Genomic DNA, 16,277 nt, shown 5'->3' with positions numbered 1-16,277 from the left:
GAACACAATGGAGCTGGTAAAAGTACTTCCATTAAAATGATAACAGGAGACACAAAGCCAGCTGCAGGAGTGGTACGTGAAGAAACCAAGCTCATTGCCAGGGGAAATTTCACTTTAAATATCAATAGCATCCTTTCATTTTTCTACCAGTAAATCAAATGATTTTTTAAGAAAACAAATAAATAAATGAAAAGTTTTATGAAGTATCGCTGCATGCTCAAAAAATGGTGATACATAATGGCCTTTTTTTTTTTTTTTTTTTTTTGAGCATACAAGTGGGAAGAGGGAGAGAGAGAATCTTAAGCAGGCTCCACACCCAGCACAGAGCCCCATGCAGGGCTCTATCTCACAACTCTAAGATCATGACCTGCGCTGAAGTTAAGAGTTGGAGTGAGGCCCCCAGGTGCCCCTACGGCCACTTCTTTTTTTTTTTTAATGCAAGTAAAATTAACATGCAATGTTATGTTAGCCTCAGGTGTATAATTTAATGATTTAACAATACCGTGTATCACCCAGTGCTCATTACCCAGTACTCTTATCCGCTTCACCCATATTTCTCCCATCCCCCCACCAATCTGTCAATCACATTTGTTCTCTGTATTTAAGAGAGTTTTTTATTAGTCTCAGTTTTTCTTTGTTCATTTGTTTTGCTTCTTAAATTCTGCAGATGAGTAAAATCATATGATATTTGCCTTTCTCTTACTGACTTATTTCACTGAGCATCATATTCTCTAGGTCTATCCACATTGTCACAGGTGGCAGCATCTCATTGTTTTCTATGGCTGAGTAATATTCCATTGTAGATATACACCACAACTTCTTCATCCATTCTTCTATCAGTGGACACTTGGAGTGCTTCCATATCTTGGCTACTGTAAACAATGCTCCGATAAACATAAGGGGACATTTATCTTTTTGAATTAGGATTTTTGTTTTCTTTGGTTCAATATCCAGTAGTGGAATTACTGGATTATAAGGTAGTTCTATTTTTAGTTTTTTGAGGAACTTCCATACTGTTTTCTATGGTGGCTACACCAGTCTGTAGTCCCACTAACCATGCACAAGGCTTAATGGCCACTTTTATCTCCTTTAGTAGAAGGAAGATTGGAACAAAAGCTGAACGTGGATCTGACTTTCACTGTTCGATGCAGGTGGTTTTACAAGGCTGCAGAACATCACTGAGGCAACGGAAGGTGACACCCTGAAGTGTTTGGGGTGCCGTCCTCAGGAAAACTCACTGTGGCCCAGTCTTATGGTGAAGGAACACTTGGAGCTGTGCACCACAGTGAAAGGAATAGGCAAGGAGGACGCTGCTCTTAGTACTTCACGGTAGGGAGGGAAGGCTCATTCATGCTTCGTAGCAGGAGGAAGGGGGGAACATGTAATTTCCTCATTAAATATGGTCCTTCAGAATAACTGTTTTCAGGTTGATGGTGCTAAGGTTTTCTATATTGTTAGTTGTTTTTTGTTTTTTTTTACAGAGTTAATTTATTTATTTGAGAGAGAGAGATCACAAGTAGGCAGAGAGGCAGGCAGAGAGAGAGGAGGAAGCAGGCTCCCTGCTGAGCAGAGAGCCCGATGTGGGGCTCGATCCCAGGACCCTGAGATCATGACCTGAGCCGAAGGCAGAGGCTTAACCCACTGAGCCACTCAGGCATCTCTATATTGTTAGTTTTGGTAGGAACCTGTGCCTCGTGAAAAATCAGAGTAGGGTTTTTTTCATCAGATTTGTGGAAGCTCTCAAGCTCCAGGAAAAACTTAAAGTTCCTGTGACGTCCTTATCCGAGGGTGTAAAGAGGAAGGTAGAAAGGGGGCTCGGGGTTACCCTGTGCACCCTGCAGATTAGTGCCAGGTGTGCTCTTCCTTTCGTTCCAGCTGTGCTTCATGCTGAGCATCCTGGGAGACTCGTCAGTGGTGATTCTGGATGAGCCGTCCACAAGGGTGGACCCTGAGGGGCAGCAGCAAATGTGGCAAGGGGTGTCATATTAAGTATAGAGTTAGTAGTATGAGTCTGGAGTTCATATATATATTTTTTTACATTTGCTCCATTTATCTTCGAGGTTCACATCCTCTATTATTTAATTCAATGAAACTCAGTACAGTGCTCAAAATTCCCCAAGGAAGGAAAAAAATAGACATTTTAAGAATCTAAAAGAATCTTGCCTGTATTTGTTTGGTTTTTCTTTTTCTTACTCCTCTTCCCTGCCTCATTCTTCTTTTATTCTTCAGTTATTGACGATCCTACAATCTGGTGCTTCTCTGCGCTCCAACTTTTTAAACAAACATGACTTTACTCACTATTTCCCAGTCTTCAGCATTTCATTCTACAAAGCCAGTTAGTGTGGTAATAGAATTACATAATGCAATACAATTTTTTTTTTCTTTCTCTCTGGAACAGATTTTTTTTTCTTGTAACTGAATACAAAATTTTCTATTATTCTTCATACTTCTTTCCGTTCACCTATTTTCCCAAATTACTTTCTAAATGCAAACAATCTCTTACTTTACCTTGAGGCAGGCAATTCTGACCATTGTTAAAAACGCAGAGAGGGGCGCCCTCCTGACCACCCACTCCATGGCAGAGGCTGAGGCCATGTGTGACTGTGTGCCCATTATAGTGTCCAGAAGGCTGAGGTGGGTGCCCGTCCATGCCCACACTTGGGTGCCAAGTTCTTGCAGAGAGAATTACAGTTCACTATGTCCAGCTGGTGCTCTTCAGCTCCTTGATCTATGATCAAACACCCTCTTCTGCCTTTGCAGTTGAGGAAGAAATTAAAGGACCAGTGTTCTTTTCTTTCAACTCTTTTTTCTCTTCCTTGGATTAGGTGTATTTGTTCCATTCAACATCTGAAAACCAAATTTGTTAAAGATTATTTTCTAGAAATAAAAATGAAGGACCCCACTCAGATGGAGCTTCTCCACACTGAGATTCTGACGCTTTTTTCCACAGGCTGCTCGGCAAGAAAGGTAAAGGATGTTTTTGGCATGGGTGACAAGTGTACAGGTTTTCTAGCACACTCAATTTAGACTTGGGTGAATCTGGACAGGAAGAGAAAGGCTGAACTGACTTCTTTATCACAAAACAAGTTGTTTGGAGGTCACTCGGATGCATAGAAAAAGCCACTGAAAGGTTATGTTCAGTGAATGCGTCATAGCTCCAAAAAGGTGAGTGGTGTGTGCGTGTGCACATGTGCCTGTGTATGGAAATGATGGGATCATTCAGATATTAGGAACAAAGTACAAACAAAACCAGGAATTTAATATTTTTTAATAGACAATGAAAACTATGCATCCACTTACGACATTTTTTTGAATGAAAAATTGCATTGAGAACTCCAGTAACACACACTTATATGCTTGAAGAAGACTGACTTTATCTTAAATTAATTGTTCATTGCTCATTTAATCCCCTCTATGTTTCTTTTAAATTTGTATGTGATTCGCTATCAATTACAAGCAAGAATAATGAAACCCATGTGAAGAGCAAACTGAAGTTGAATTGAATTTAAAGAAGCACACGGGGGCGCCTGTGTGGCTCAGTTGGTTAACCTCAGACTCTTGATTTCAGCTCAGGTCATGATCTTAGGGTCATGAGATGGAGCTCCATGTCAGACTCTGCTCAGCACAGAGTCTGCTTGGGATTCTCTTTCTCCCTTTCCCTCTGCCCTTCCCCCCTGCTCACACACACTCTCTCTCTAAATAATAAAATCTTAAAAAAATAATAATTCTTGAATACGTATTACATGCTGAAGACCATGTATACGGTAGTCAATAAATAGAGAAGATTCTTTTGGCACTTACAACCTCGGGGGACAAGGCTATTAAGCAAATGAAGATACAAAGAAATGAGGAAATGACATTAAAGTAGGACTTTAAAATTGAGCAAAGTTTGGCCACTGAAGAGTGAGGATAAGAGGCACTCTTGAGAACACAGAATATGTAAAGAACTTGAGTCAAGATGAACTGTATACATGTAGCATGGCTCAGTTGGTTAAGCATCTGCTTTAGGTTCAGATCATGACCTTGGGATCCTGGGATTGAGCCCTACCTTGGGCTCCCTGCTCAATGGGGGGGATCTGCTTCACCTCTCCCTCTGCCTGCCACCCCCAACCCCTGCTTGCACTCTCTCTCTCTCTGTCAAATACATGAATAAAATCTTAAAAAAAAAAAAAAAAAGGAAAACGCATTTTTTTGGCTATTAATTTCTCCCCAATGTTATAACACCGTTAGACATCTGATTTTTTTCCTTCTCCCAGATATTCCTCCATGATGGTATATAAATTACCGTTGAAAGACATTCACCCTCTGTCTCAAGCCTTTTTTTTAAATTAGAGGCGGGTAAGTTTAGACATACTTAGACTTTATCTATTGTGCATAGTTTCACATGGAATATATACTATATGAATTCAAGTAGAAAAATTATATAATCAGTCAAAACTTAGAAAATCTCCATTGGATTCGTCTTATAAATTCTATAGGGATTGTAGTACTAGCTCTATACTGAGGTTTACTCCCCCTTATTTTTCCTCTCCTAAAAAGGAAACAAGAATATTCTGTCCTGGTTCCATTGAATGGTATTGGAGCATAATTATCGACATTTGTCCCAAAGAATACTGAGTCGAGCTTCTTGCATCTCCGTATTTATCATAGTCAGAGGCGTGAGGAGCTGGAATATGGAGACAATGGCTGGAGGCCTAGATAGAAGGCCAGAGAAGGAAGGTACACAGGGCTGATATGTGACAAGTTAGGATTGGGGAGGGATGAGGGTAGAGTTGAACTCGTTCTAGAGACACTGACTAGAGGTCACCCTGGATATTTATGAGGCCTTGACGCATAGAATTGGGACCCACATACAGGGTACTTACTTGTTCATAGATTTATAAATATAGAAACCCAACAATACTCAACAGCTGATTTGAGTCCTAACAATATATATGTGAGTAATCAAAAGGGGACGTACTGGAATAGGCCACAAGAAGCTCTTCGGAGTGTACTGGTGATGTATACATTCCTGCATTGCTCTCTTTTTGTTTGGCCATATCCACATCTTTCTTTATCCTTCCAAAAAAATGTGGTGACTTGGGCTATACCTTAAAAAATCTCATGGATTTGAAGTTGCTGCATATATTGCACATTTTGAAAGCACTTTTGGTGGAAAACATGTAAGCCATTAATGTCAGTCCCTTTCAATGCAGTGAAACAGATCTTTGACATGGAAGAATACAGCCTCTCTCACCTGGGAACACGTGAGTTTTCTTTAAACCAGTGGGCATCATCCAAGGAGCCTTTGTGTAAATCTCTGGGCACATCCATCTTTCAGAAACATCCTGACATCTTTGTTTACTTATTTATTTTCTCCCTACTTAGGTGTTCTTAGAACTCTCTAAATTATAGGAAATTTTGATGATGAAGTTGATACAGCAGTTAGATGGAAAATCCTCCCACAGGAAGAGTCTTAAAACCCTGAATCTCCTAACATCAGGCTTTAGGTCCTACTACATTATTAGTCTCCAGAATTCTAGAACAGTCTTCCGTATTACCACAGGTAACAGACACACTCAGTAGTTCCAACATTCAATAATGATTAAGATTTTAAATGGTTTTTTTAGACTTTAGAATGGAGGGGAGAGGCAAAGATAGGGAAAAGTAGTGAACATTAACATAATCGGGCATTATACTAATTGCTAATAAGGCCTATTTTGTGTTCAGTATTAATTAAAAAATCACATAGTGTTAGTCCGGTTTTTAAAATTATTTTCAATATAGCTGAATGCTGAGCACGTTTTACAAACAGAACATTGAAGGGGGGGGCCTGGATGGCTCAGTTGGTTAAGCATCCAACTCTTGGCTTTGACTCAGGTTGTGATCTCAGGGTTCTCAGATCCACAGATGAAGCTCTGTGTTGGGCTCCATGCTCAGTGGGGAGTCTGCTTAAGATTCTCTCTCTCCCTCTCCCCACTGCCACTCTCTCTCTCTCTCAAAAAAGAAACGACCAAAATATTGTAGGGTTTTTTTTAACCTGAACTTTAAATGTATTAGCTATTTTTAAAACATTATTTACTTAAATTTACCAATTTAAGATAACATTGACCATAAGATGATCTAAGAAAGGGACGGATGAAATTATACAGTATAACCTTTAAATACAGTTATATTTTCTGATTGTAAGTATATGCTCATTTAAGGATATATAGAAATTATGTGGATGAAGATAATAATAATCTATAGGAAAACACCAGATTACACCATTTGGCCTACCTGTAATCAATGGTCTTTTTATGAGTACTTTCTCCAAGTCGACATGAGTGGGCATGGTAACTTCCTATATTTTTCCAGTTCATGGTTCATGAGTATCTTGCATATCATCGTAACACCTTTGGGTTATGGGATACCTGCATTGGATTCCTTTGATATGTTATCATGGTTTTTACTTACCTGTTTACTATTATCTGACATTTTTGGCTATGTGCTTGTTTATCTCTTATGAATAAAGTTGTGATGAACTTCTCTTTAGTCTTCTTTTGTTATGGTCTTAGGGTAAATAGTTCTGACATCAATGGGTGGCTCTCTGCTCTACGAGATCTAGGTAACTTTGTTCTCTGACCAGTAGAAAAATTCAGCACCCATCCTAAGCTTCTGAAACCCCCACAGGACCTTTTAATGTCATAGCCATCCTTGATTCTGACTTTCCTTGTCTGCTTGAACTCCTATTATGTGGTCATGGTTTGTGTCAGTTCCTTTACTGTCACCTTGGCATTGACTTAAAGGTAGAATTTGTCCCCTTACCTTGATTCCTACAAACAGACATTCCACAGGTAATTGGTTAAAAAAAAAAAAAAAGTACATCCTCCTAACTTACAGGAATTTGATGTTTTTTAAAAATTTTTTGATAAAAGTTTTTGTTTTATTTGTGATGTTCAAATTTTCTTAAAAAGGAAATTCCATTCACTCAATTACATAATTAAGACCAACAAAGAAATGTATTTGTGGTTTTGGTAGATGACTCATTTTCTATCCTTAGATTACCATACTTATTCCAGTGGTTCTCACTCACTTCTGTCCCCCACACAGCAGATGGATGACATTATTTGGAGTTGTTTTGGGTTATCTCAACAGAAGTTTTCTACTGCCACCCAGGAGGCAGAGGCTAAAGATACTGCTAAACATCCTAAAACCCACAGGACAGTCCTCCACAAAAAAAAATGATAATTCATCTCAAAATGTAAGTAGCACCCATATTGAGACACTCTGATTTTGGTTAACCATGTGAGCTCATTCTCTATGCTTTGAAGACTCACCATCCAGCATTTGAGACTATCTCATATCCCTATGTAGTCTGTGATATTCCAGGGACTCTTTTTTGTTTGAGTCTTTTCTTCCAGGTCCCAATGGCTCAACCAGAAAAAAAAAAAAGTCTCAACGAGGGCTTCCTTCATATTTATGATGGATGATCACAACTGGTCAAAAAGAGAAGCTTGGTTAAAAAAAAAATAATAACACCTTTCATTTTCTACCAATGTCCTTACTCCTGTTGAAGAGTGATTTACTTTGACCAAAAAAGACACAGCAAGGTTCTGTGATGTCTTCTGATACAACTGTTTGGCAGTGGGTCCTGCCAGTTACTTATTGCATAAAAGTTCTTCCTCTAACAGCTTCCTTTAGCTGTTTTGAATAGGCATTCTGGACTTTAACTTGGTGAATTTCCTGCTTCTATAAATTAAAATCATCTAACTGTGCTCGATTACATTTCTCTGCTCTTAAAATTGTTGCTTGGTAGCTGTTGCTCATAATCTTATCTTCTTTGGCTACCTGGTATGACTACCAAGAAAACATAGTTTGGGAATAAGTAGAACACTCTCAATGCTTTCCAACCATAATATCTCAACTAATTACAAAAGGTCCACATTCATGGTGATTTCATATCTCACAAATCCCAGTTCCTGGTAGTGATTGTTGTGTTCCTTGGGTTGTCGTGTACATTAATCCAGGTAATGTAGTAATCCCAGACATATCCAAGAATTAGGACAGTGCTGAAAGTGACAGTTTGAAGGTTATTGTGGATTCAAGACAGCCACAAGTATCTTTCATAAGTGAAGATTGTGAAATTTCAGCTGATATTTCGACCCATGATATAGACTCAGCTTCTTGCTCTGCTGTGGCTATCATGGAATACAGCCTTCTGTATTTATACAGAATTTTATATTTATAAACAGAATTGATAACAGAATTTTGTATTTATAACTGGCTCGTTAACTGGCTACAGCACTGGCTGTTGACACATCTTTTCTCAACTCACTTCTGCTTACTTAAAGTTTTTGTTTACTTCTTTAAACTTATTAAAGTTTAAACTTTAAATCTTTAACTTGAAGTTTAAACTTTAAATCTTTAACTTATCCCATGGCCTCCCATGTGTCTCCTGCTAATTGCCTTTCTCTGTGCATCCTTTTAACTTCATCTCTACTGTTTGGTTCAGTTTATGGAGAAGCTTGTGACTGGCTTTGTCACTATTTGAACTGAGCTTTTTATGACCAACGGCGCAAAGGCTGAATGTGCTATGGTCTTGCACCAGTGATACAAATTATGGTCAGCTTTACACTAAGAACAGCCCGGGCCCTCATCCCATGCCCTCAGGAAGGCAGTTTCTTTCTTTCTTTCTTTCTTTCTTTTTTTTAAAAGATTTTATTTATTTATTTGATAGACAGAAATCACAAGTAGGCAGAGGCAGGCAGAGAGAGAGGACGAAGCAAGCTCCCTGCCGAGCGGAGAGCCTGATGCGGGGCTTGATTCCAGGACCCTGGGATCATGACCCGAGCCAAAGGCAGAGGCTTTAACCCACTGAGCCACCCAGGTGCCCCAGGAGGGCAGTTTCTAAGAAGCAGCAAGAAGTTGGTAAGCACCATGCTTGTCACATTGAAAAAAAACAAAAACAAAAAAAAACCGGTATACAGAGTTTAACCCAGATAAAGAATTCATGTCTTTTAACACAGATCCTTCTCCCATTGAAAATGCCCTGCAAGATCTAGCAGGATTATTCTGGGTTAGGTTAAAAATACCAGTGATTGTAAGTGCCCAGAAATTTTCAATGTCTCAGTTCATTTGATCTTTTAAATATATTTTAAATAAAATATATGTATAACATAAAATTTGCTTGAAATAATCTAGATACAAATATTGCATGAATATGAATGCTCATAAGAAATATCTAGAGTAGGCAAATTCATGGAGACAAAAAGTAGATTAGAGGGTACCAGGAGCTAAGGGATGGGAGAATGAGGGTTATTGCATGGTGAAGAATTCCTGTGTAGGGGGGCGCCTGGGTGGCTCAGTCAGTTAAGCATCTGCGTTTTGCTCAGGTCATAATCCCATGGTCCTGGGATAGAGTCCTGTATTGGGCTCCTTGCTTAGCAGAGAGCCTGCTTCTCCATCTTCCGGCTGCTCTCCCTGCTTGTGCTCTCTCTCTCTCTCTGGCAAATAAAATCTTAAAAAAAAAAAAAAAAAAAAATTCCTGCATAGGGTAATGGAAAAGTTTTGGAGTGAGAATGATTGTACAGTATTGTGAATGCAATTAATGTTACTGAATTGTACATTTAAAAATGCTTTAAAAAGACAAACTCAGTCCATTTAATTTTTAAAAGTATAATTTAAAATAATTTGACATAGTACATGTTATTTGTAAGAAAATCATACAATTTTTACAGTTCTAGGATATAAAAGATATTTTTTTTGCTTCATTAATACATTTTTCTATCACATAGGCACATACACAACACAGGTAATATTATATCTACTGTTTTGTATTTGTCTTATTTAATAACATACTATGAGCATCATACTTTCCCAGTTTATTATACATCTACATCATTTTTAAAACCTATGTATTATTTTAATGTTTGAATATATAAAAAAGATTATGGCTGAAAAATCAGTTGAAAGATACATAGATTGTTTCTAAATTTCCCTATTGTAAAAAATGCTCCCACCAAAAATGTGGCATGTAGATCTTTGGCAATTATCTATCGAATCAATGGAATACATTCCTAGAACACATGGGCCCAAGGTTCTCTATGTGCCTAAGCTTCCAACAGAAGTCTCACTGAGGAGTGGCTGGTTATATACACAGGAGTTGGGTAGGTGAGGACAAAGGGGGTGTTCAGAAGGGCTATCGGGGGTAAAGAAAAATGTCAGGATATTGAAGTCCTGGTTACTATCAAGCCAACGCCATTTCCCCTCTAATGAGGCACTAACATAAAGACAATTGGGAGTCTCCTGGTGGAATGTCCCATTCCTGCTATCAAGCATCCTTGTTAGTGAGATTTAGGTTTAGAAGAAATTTAACTTTATTTACTTATCCTTCTACCTCAGCCTCCTTCAGTTTTGTTTATGGAGGGGAGGATGACATCAGGGCTTGAGGAACTGAGTTATGTACCTCTGGAAATTGGGCTATTGATAGGTAACTTCTTTGTTGTAAATCTCAAGGACATTTGTAAACCAAGGGAGACTCCTGCCTTGCAGGGTTGTGATCTCTGCAAGTTAACGATTTGTTTTTCTTTTAGGGCAGTTAGAGGTGCCTGAGGAATGTCACACATATTACCGAGGGGAGCGCGTGGAGAGGGGGTGCAAGGTGCCAGCTTTTGCTTTGTCCTCAGCCAGCCTCCTGCTCCCTCATCAGCTCCTCAGAAGCAGAAATTTCCTAAGAAAGGAAGGAATTATAGACAGCAATCATGACAGAGTGAGTACCACTTCCATAATCCCCTCACTCTTATCTGCTAAAATGAAAATAAAAACAAAGCAAACACAAGATGGTAGATGCAGAATTAGGAAAGGTCCCAGACTCTTCTTATAACCCCCAAATAACTTTGTTGGCAACTCAAACAACTATTCACTAAACTAAAGGAAGATGCCCGCAGCCAGCATACCTCTCTCCCGTCTGTGAGCAACGTGGAACCAGCCGCAAGTGAAAGCTTCTATTTCATTCTCCCTCCTCAGCTGGGGAAGTCCTGAAGCCATGATCAAGCTAAAGGAAAGCCTTTCCCTTCCCCCACACAGAACCAGCTTGAGGATCCTGTAGAGTGGAAAAAAAAAATACATTAGGAAACCTTCAGATACTCAGCTAAATCTATCCCCAGGCCATAACAGGAACTTAAGTGAGGAGGGCCTTTGTTTCTGAGTGATCTCCCATTTGCTCATTTTATAGAGAGAAAGGGAGAGGAACCCCCACCACACACACATCCAAAAAAAGAAAAAAAATAGGGGGAGTGTGGGAGAAAGAAAAAAAATAGAAATTTTTTTTTTTTTTTTTAAATAATGTGGTTTTAGAATATAGGTTAGGTTCCTTGGGGTGAGGTCCAGAGCCGATGGCCAAGGAAGAATTCTTTTTTTTTTTTTTTTAACATTTTATTTGTTTATTTGACAGAGACAGAGATCACAAGCAGGCAGAGAAGCAGGCAGAGAGAGAAGGGGAAGCAGGTTCCCCACTGAGCAGGGAGCCCGATGCGGGGCTCGATCTCAGAACCCTGAGATCATGACCTGAGCTGAAAGCAGAGGCTTTAACCCACTGAGCCACCCAGGCGACCCCAAGGAAGAATTCTTGAGATGCCTTTGATCCAAAATGGTCATCTTATTAAAGCACAGGGACAGGACCGTGGGCAGAAAGAGCTGCTGCAGAGGGATTGTGAGGGGTGGCTGATTATATACTTGGGAATCGGGAGAGGTAAGGAAAAGGGAGGTTTTTCAAAAGGATTTTCACTTGTTAAAGAGGACCTATAAGACAGAGGAGGCCTTGTCATTGTCAAGTTAAGGTTGTTTTGACTTCTGCCAATGTATTAACATTAAGGCATTAAGACAGCTGGGAGCTCCCTGGAGAAACATCACACATATCCTACCCAAGACTTGGGGGTGGTTAGGTTGCAGGGTGTCAGCTTGTACTTTGTCCTCAGCCAGGCTTCTGCTCCCTCATCCAAAGGAATGTTAAAGAAATGCCATTTATAACTCCTGATGAGTTCAGCAGTACCCCTGTGTGTATGAAATCTCCCTCAATCTATTGTTAAATTAATGATGTCATGAAAGAAATCAAGGCAATTATTAGTAAACATAACATCTTGTATCAGCCAAAGATCCATGAGTTCTGTGGCCAGAATTCTAGCACAGATTCATTGATGAAGAAACAAAAAATACCAAAGGTTATTATTATACAGTGGAAACTGGTGTAAATCAGTTCACAGCTTTGAAAGTTGACTTGAGGTTCTCTGTGATACTGAATATTCTACAACATTGCCAGAGGCTATCAGAGATCTGAGGGGGAGGCTTTACCCATTATGTTATAACCTAAGGCCCTTGTGAGTTTTTGAATGGGCCAACAGTAGGGTTTAGGTCGAGAGGCTATTCCTACAATTTCTTTACCTAAATAATCTCTTTAGCTTTTCATTTTCTTTTTCTCGTTTCTTCTAAAAATGAAACACTTTGTGATAAAAATACATATATTTAAAATTTTACTTTATTTTAGCAAGTATTTAACCACCTACCATATAGTTCTCTGTGCTAGGTACATAATGCAACTAAAAAATGTTCATATCTAGTTTTTGTGTTTAGTAGACCATGCTGCAGACCCCCTATGGTATCCACAGATGTAGTATTGAAAGGTCAAGAAAATAAGGTCAAGGATACTGAGACCTTTTGAAATTAAAGGTCATGAGTGTCTAAATTCCGTCAATGGCATTTCAGTCTACGGGCAGACTTCCTAGAAGTTGGAACTGAAGACAGTTTACTCATCTGATTATTCTACTTTCCCGTCTGACATTAGCATAGAACCTACGTTCAATGCTTTCAGTATAAACCAGTTTGTACTAAAAGTGTCTTGAGATGGAAAAAATAACATGTGTGTGCAGGTTGCTAGTGGCAGTGGACATGGAAAATGAGTGCTTGCTTGGATTATAAAAATTTAGCCATGTTTCTTCTCTGCACGTGGGGACACTGGTCTATGTCCGCACCATTTTCTCGGCAGTTTTATCCCTGTAACAGAAAAAAAAAAAAAAAGGTGTCTCAGCAGGTCCTGTGGCCTGGTTAACACTGTCCCTGTGATGATACTTCAGTACATTAGGGACACTGCAAAATAAGGTAACATTGACCTAAGCAGTTGCCCAGGGAGTCCACCAACAACCAGCGGCTGCGCTGCGCATTCTCGACCCCTACGTCATGTGCCCTTAATGAAAAAGATCGTCTGCCAGATGAGGAGAACTGGACTACGGAAAGACTGAACCTTACTTAGTAGGATAGTCAGCAAAGTTTTCTAAAGAAAGAAACACAGCTAATTTCAGAAACAGGGAAGGCCTTAAAATACTATTTAGAATTTTATTTTAGTCACATTTAGGACGGATTCCTAAGGACAGCTTTATCTCTTTTTGGCAGCTCACAGAGTGGGCCGCTACCTGCTGCACCTACATCCTGGGACTCCAGACTAGCAATGAGGACAGACAAGACGGGAACAGTACCAGAACCAGGCAGGGATCATTTGAGATCCGTCCCAGAGGTCTGAGCAAGAACAGAGATGCTAGCAGCTGGCATACCTCTATACAGAGGCTCACAAACTCTTGGTACTAAGGTTTTGTTCTAGAGTAATGTTGGTCTAATCCCGAGAGTGGATCCTAGTCACTCTGACCACAAAATGGTTATTTGTACGTGGTCTTTGTAAAGCAGATAAGCTAACGTATAGAAGCTTATAAGAGGAAAACATGCAAATGGAGAAGAGACAAAAAGCTAGATTTACTGCTGCAGCTGAAATTCCAGGAAACTTGTAGTTCTAGTATGCTGCCAAAATTCCTAAGTTTCAGTTAACTTGAAAATTTTCTTTATCTAGAAAATGATTTATGAACACATGCTTTGTTTTCCCTCAATGAAGCTTTGATACAGTCCTAGATAGCCAAACCTCCCCAAATCCACAACCTTTCCAGACAGAGTGAATCAGCTCTCTGCCATGTACTTGAAAGTAAAATCTGGGAGCCAATGGCCCAAATAAAGTTGGCAAGAAAGAAGAGGCATCTACCATTTCCACTTAGGAGTCCACCACCTCTCAAGAGAAAAGCTGACCTTTGCCAATAGCTACTCCCATATATACACCATCAATGCCTGACCCTCTCACCCTTCATCATAATTTCCTGACAAAACCTCAATCTTGGTTAAACCTGTTTTAGGAGAGGAACATTGGTAGAAAACATACATGAACAGAATAACTAGTCTCACTTTAAATGAAGGGCCACTGTCTGTCTTTAAGTGGAGCCTTGGTTCTGCCTGCCAACTGCACTGCATTCCCCTTGTCCACTCACTCTGTCACCAGATTGGATGATTAAATTGCCTAACCACATCTTTCTGCTTCTCAGACCCTAACATCTCTCTCTCCTCTTTTACTCTCAGCCGAAGACCTTGCTTCCCACTTGACTGTGAAAATGGAAGCAATTAGAAGAGTGTTTTCAAGAGCTTTCACAGTCTGAGCAACCAGCCAGGTTTCAGTATACCCATATACTCTAACTCTCTTGCTATTAGTGTGAATGAACAGCATTCTTTATATAAGGCCAGTATTCACACCTGTGTACGTCATCCCATTGTCACCCTGTTCCCCTGTTCGTGAACATACAATTGCCTGTCCCCGTCTGCATTATCTTTAAAATTCTAGCTCATAAGGACAGCTTTTCAAGTGAAATGAGAGGATTTCTAGTGACTGAGAGTTGAGAAGGACAGTAATTTCAATAACTTTGGACCCCCCCCCACAACATACTCTGAGGAAAACCGTGGCGTAGCACTCATGCGAAAATCCCTAGCATTCTCTGATCCCATGCCAACTCTGTCTCTGTTCTCTTTTCTTTTCTTTTTTGTCTCTGTTCTTAACTAGTAATTAAAACTTTGCAAAATCATAGACACCTTGGGGTGTCTGGGTGGCTCGGTTGGTTAATCGTCTGAATCTTGGTTGTGGCTCAAGTCATCATCTCAGAGTTGTGAGAGATCAAGCCCTAGGATGGGTGCCACGCTCAGTGCAGAGTCTGCTTGGATTCTCTCCCTCTCCCTGTGTTCCTCACCCACCCCCACTCATGGGGGTGCTCTCTCTCTCTCAAATGAATAAATAAATCTTTAAAAAATCGTAGATACCTCTAAGATTCCATTAGCAATAACTGAAGAAATGTACAGGCTGGTGGGAGGTTATGCATCCTCTCCCACAAAAAATTGTTTACAGTCAAATAAATAATTAGTACTGGGACCTTATTTGTCAAACACTTCTGAGACTCAACTCTTGCTATTTTTAAAACAAATTTTTTAAAAAGATTTTATTTATTCATTTTAGAGAGATAGAGAGAGCACAGGGGAGAATGAGAGGGAGACACGGACTCCTCACCTAGCAAGGAGCCCAGTGTGTGACTCAATCCCAGGACTCTGGGATCATGACCTGAGTCAAAGGCAGATGCCCAACCAACTGAGCCACCCAGGTGTCCCTAAAAATTATTTTTAATTGAAGTATATCTTTTAGTTTTCTTTAAGCTGTGTTGTGTAGGAGGTAAATTCTCTCTGAGGAGATCTTTATTTCATGTGCATTTAACTGATTATAGAATTTGAAGTTGACTATTTATTTTGCCTCAGCACTTTGACATTATTTGATTGTTTATGACATCATTTGGCTAACTGTTGAACCTCAGTTTATAGCTTGTATTTTCTCTTTTATTGTTTTTTTAGTATTTCCCTCTCTCCATTCTCCTTCTTGATCATGTTTTGAAAACTCACCACAAAAAAAGTTAGTTGTTGGAATTTTTTTTCTTTTCTTTTTTTTTTTTTTAAATCTGAGGGCTCATATCTTCAACTCTGGAAAATTTTCATCCAACTTGTTTTGTAAAATTCCTCTTATTTATTCCCTTTATTTTCCTTATTATAAAACGCCTACTAGATATGTGCTGGAAACGTCATTCGGTCTTTCGTGTCTTTTAATTTGTCTTTAATATTTTTCCATCCTGTTCTGTCTTTATACTAAATCTTATATAATTTCTTCAGTTACATTTCTGGTTTATTAATTTTCTCCTCAGCTGTGCCTAATCTGCTACAAAACTTATTCATTAAATTCTTTTTTTTTAAAAGATTTTATTTATTTATTTGACAGAGAGAGATCACAAGTAGGCAGAGAGGCAGGCAGAGAGAGAGGAGGAAGCAGGCTCCCTGCTGAGCAGAGAGCCCGATGCGGGGCTGGATCCCAGGACCCTGAGATCATGACCTGAGCCGAAGCCAGAGGCTTAACCCACTGAGCC

The 16,277-nt window shown here is 39.5% G+C and overlaps 1 protein-coding gene across 1 annotated transcript in view; it reads left to right on the top strand.

Moving 5' to 3' along the window:
- Positions 1-13,457, top strand: part of LOC308357209 (uncharacterized protein) — a gene marked incomplete at both ends in the record, with an annotated part of 65,411 nt that extends 51,954 nt beyond the window's left edge. The window contains 9 exon segments of the mRNA XM_080826674.1: positions 1,152-1,329; positions 1,727-1,802; positions 1,876-1,974; positions 2,519-2,634; positions 2,826-2,940; positions 2,942-2,967; positions 4,257-4,317; positions 4,320-4,338; positions 13,405-13,457. Coding sequence (XP_080682800.1) covers positions 1,152-1,329; positions 1,727-1,802; positions 1,876-1,974; positions 2,519-2,634; positions 2,826-2,940; positions 2,942-2,967; positions 4,257-4,317; positions 4,320-4,338; positions 13,405-13,457 — 743 coding nt within the window.
- Positions 13,458-16,277: the final 2,820 nt, after the last annotated feature.

Source organism: Martes martes (genome assembly GCF_963455335.1).
Source record: "Martes martes genome assembly, chromosome: 16".
Lineage (NCBI taxonomy): Eukaryota > Metazoa > Chordata > Mammalia > Carnivora > Mustelidae > Martes > Martes martes.
Note: the sequence above shows the minus strand (reverse complement) of the source record. Positions and strands in the feature narration are given on the sequence as shown.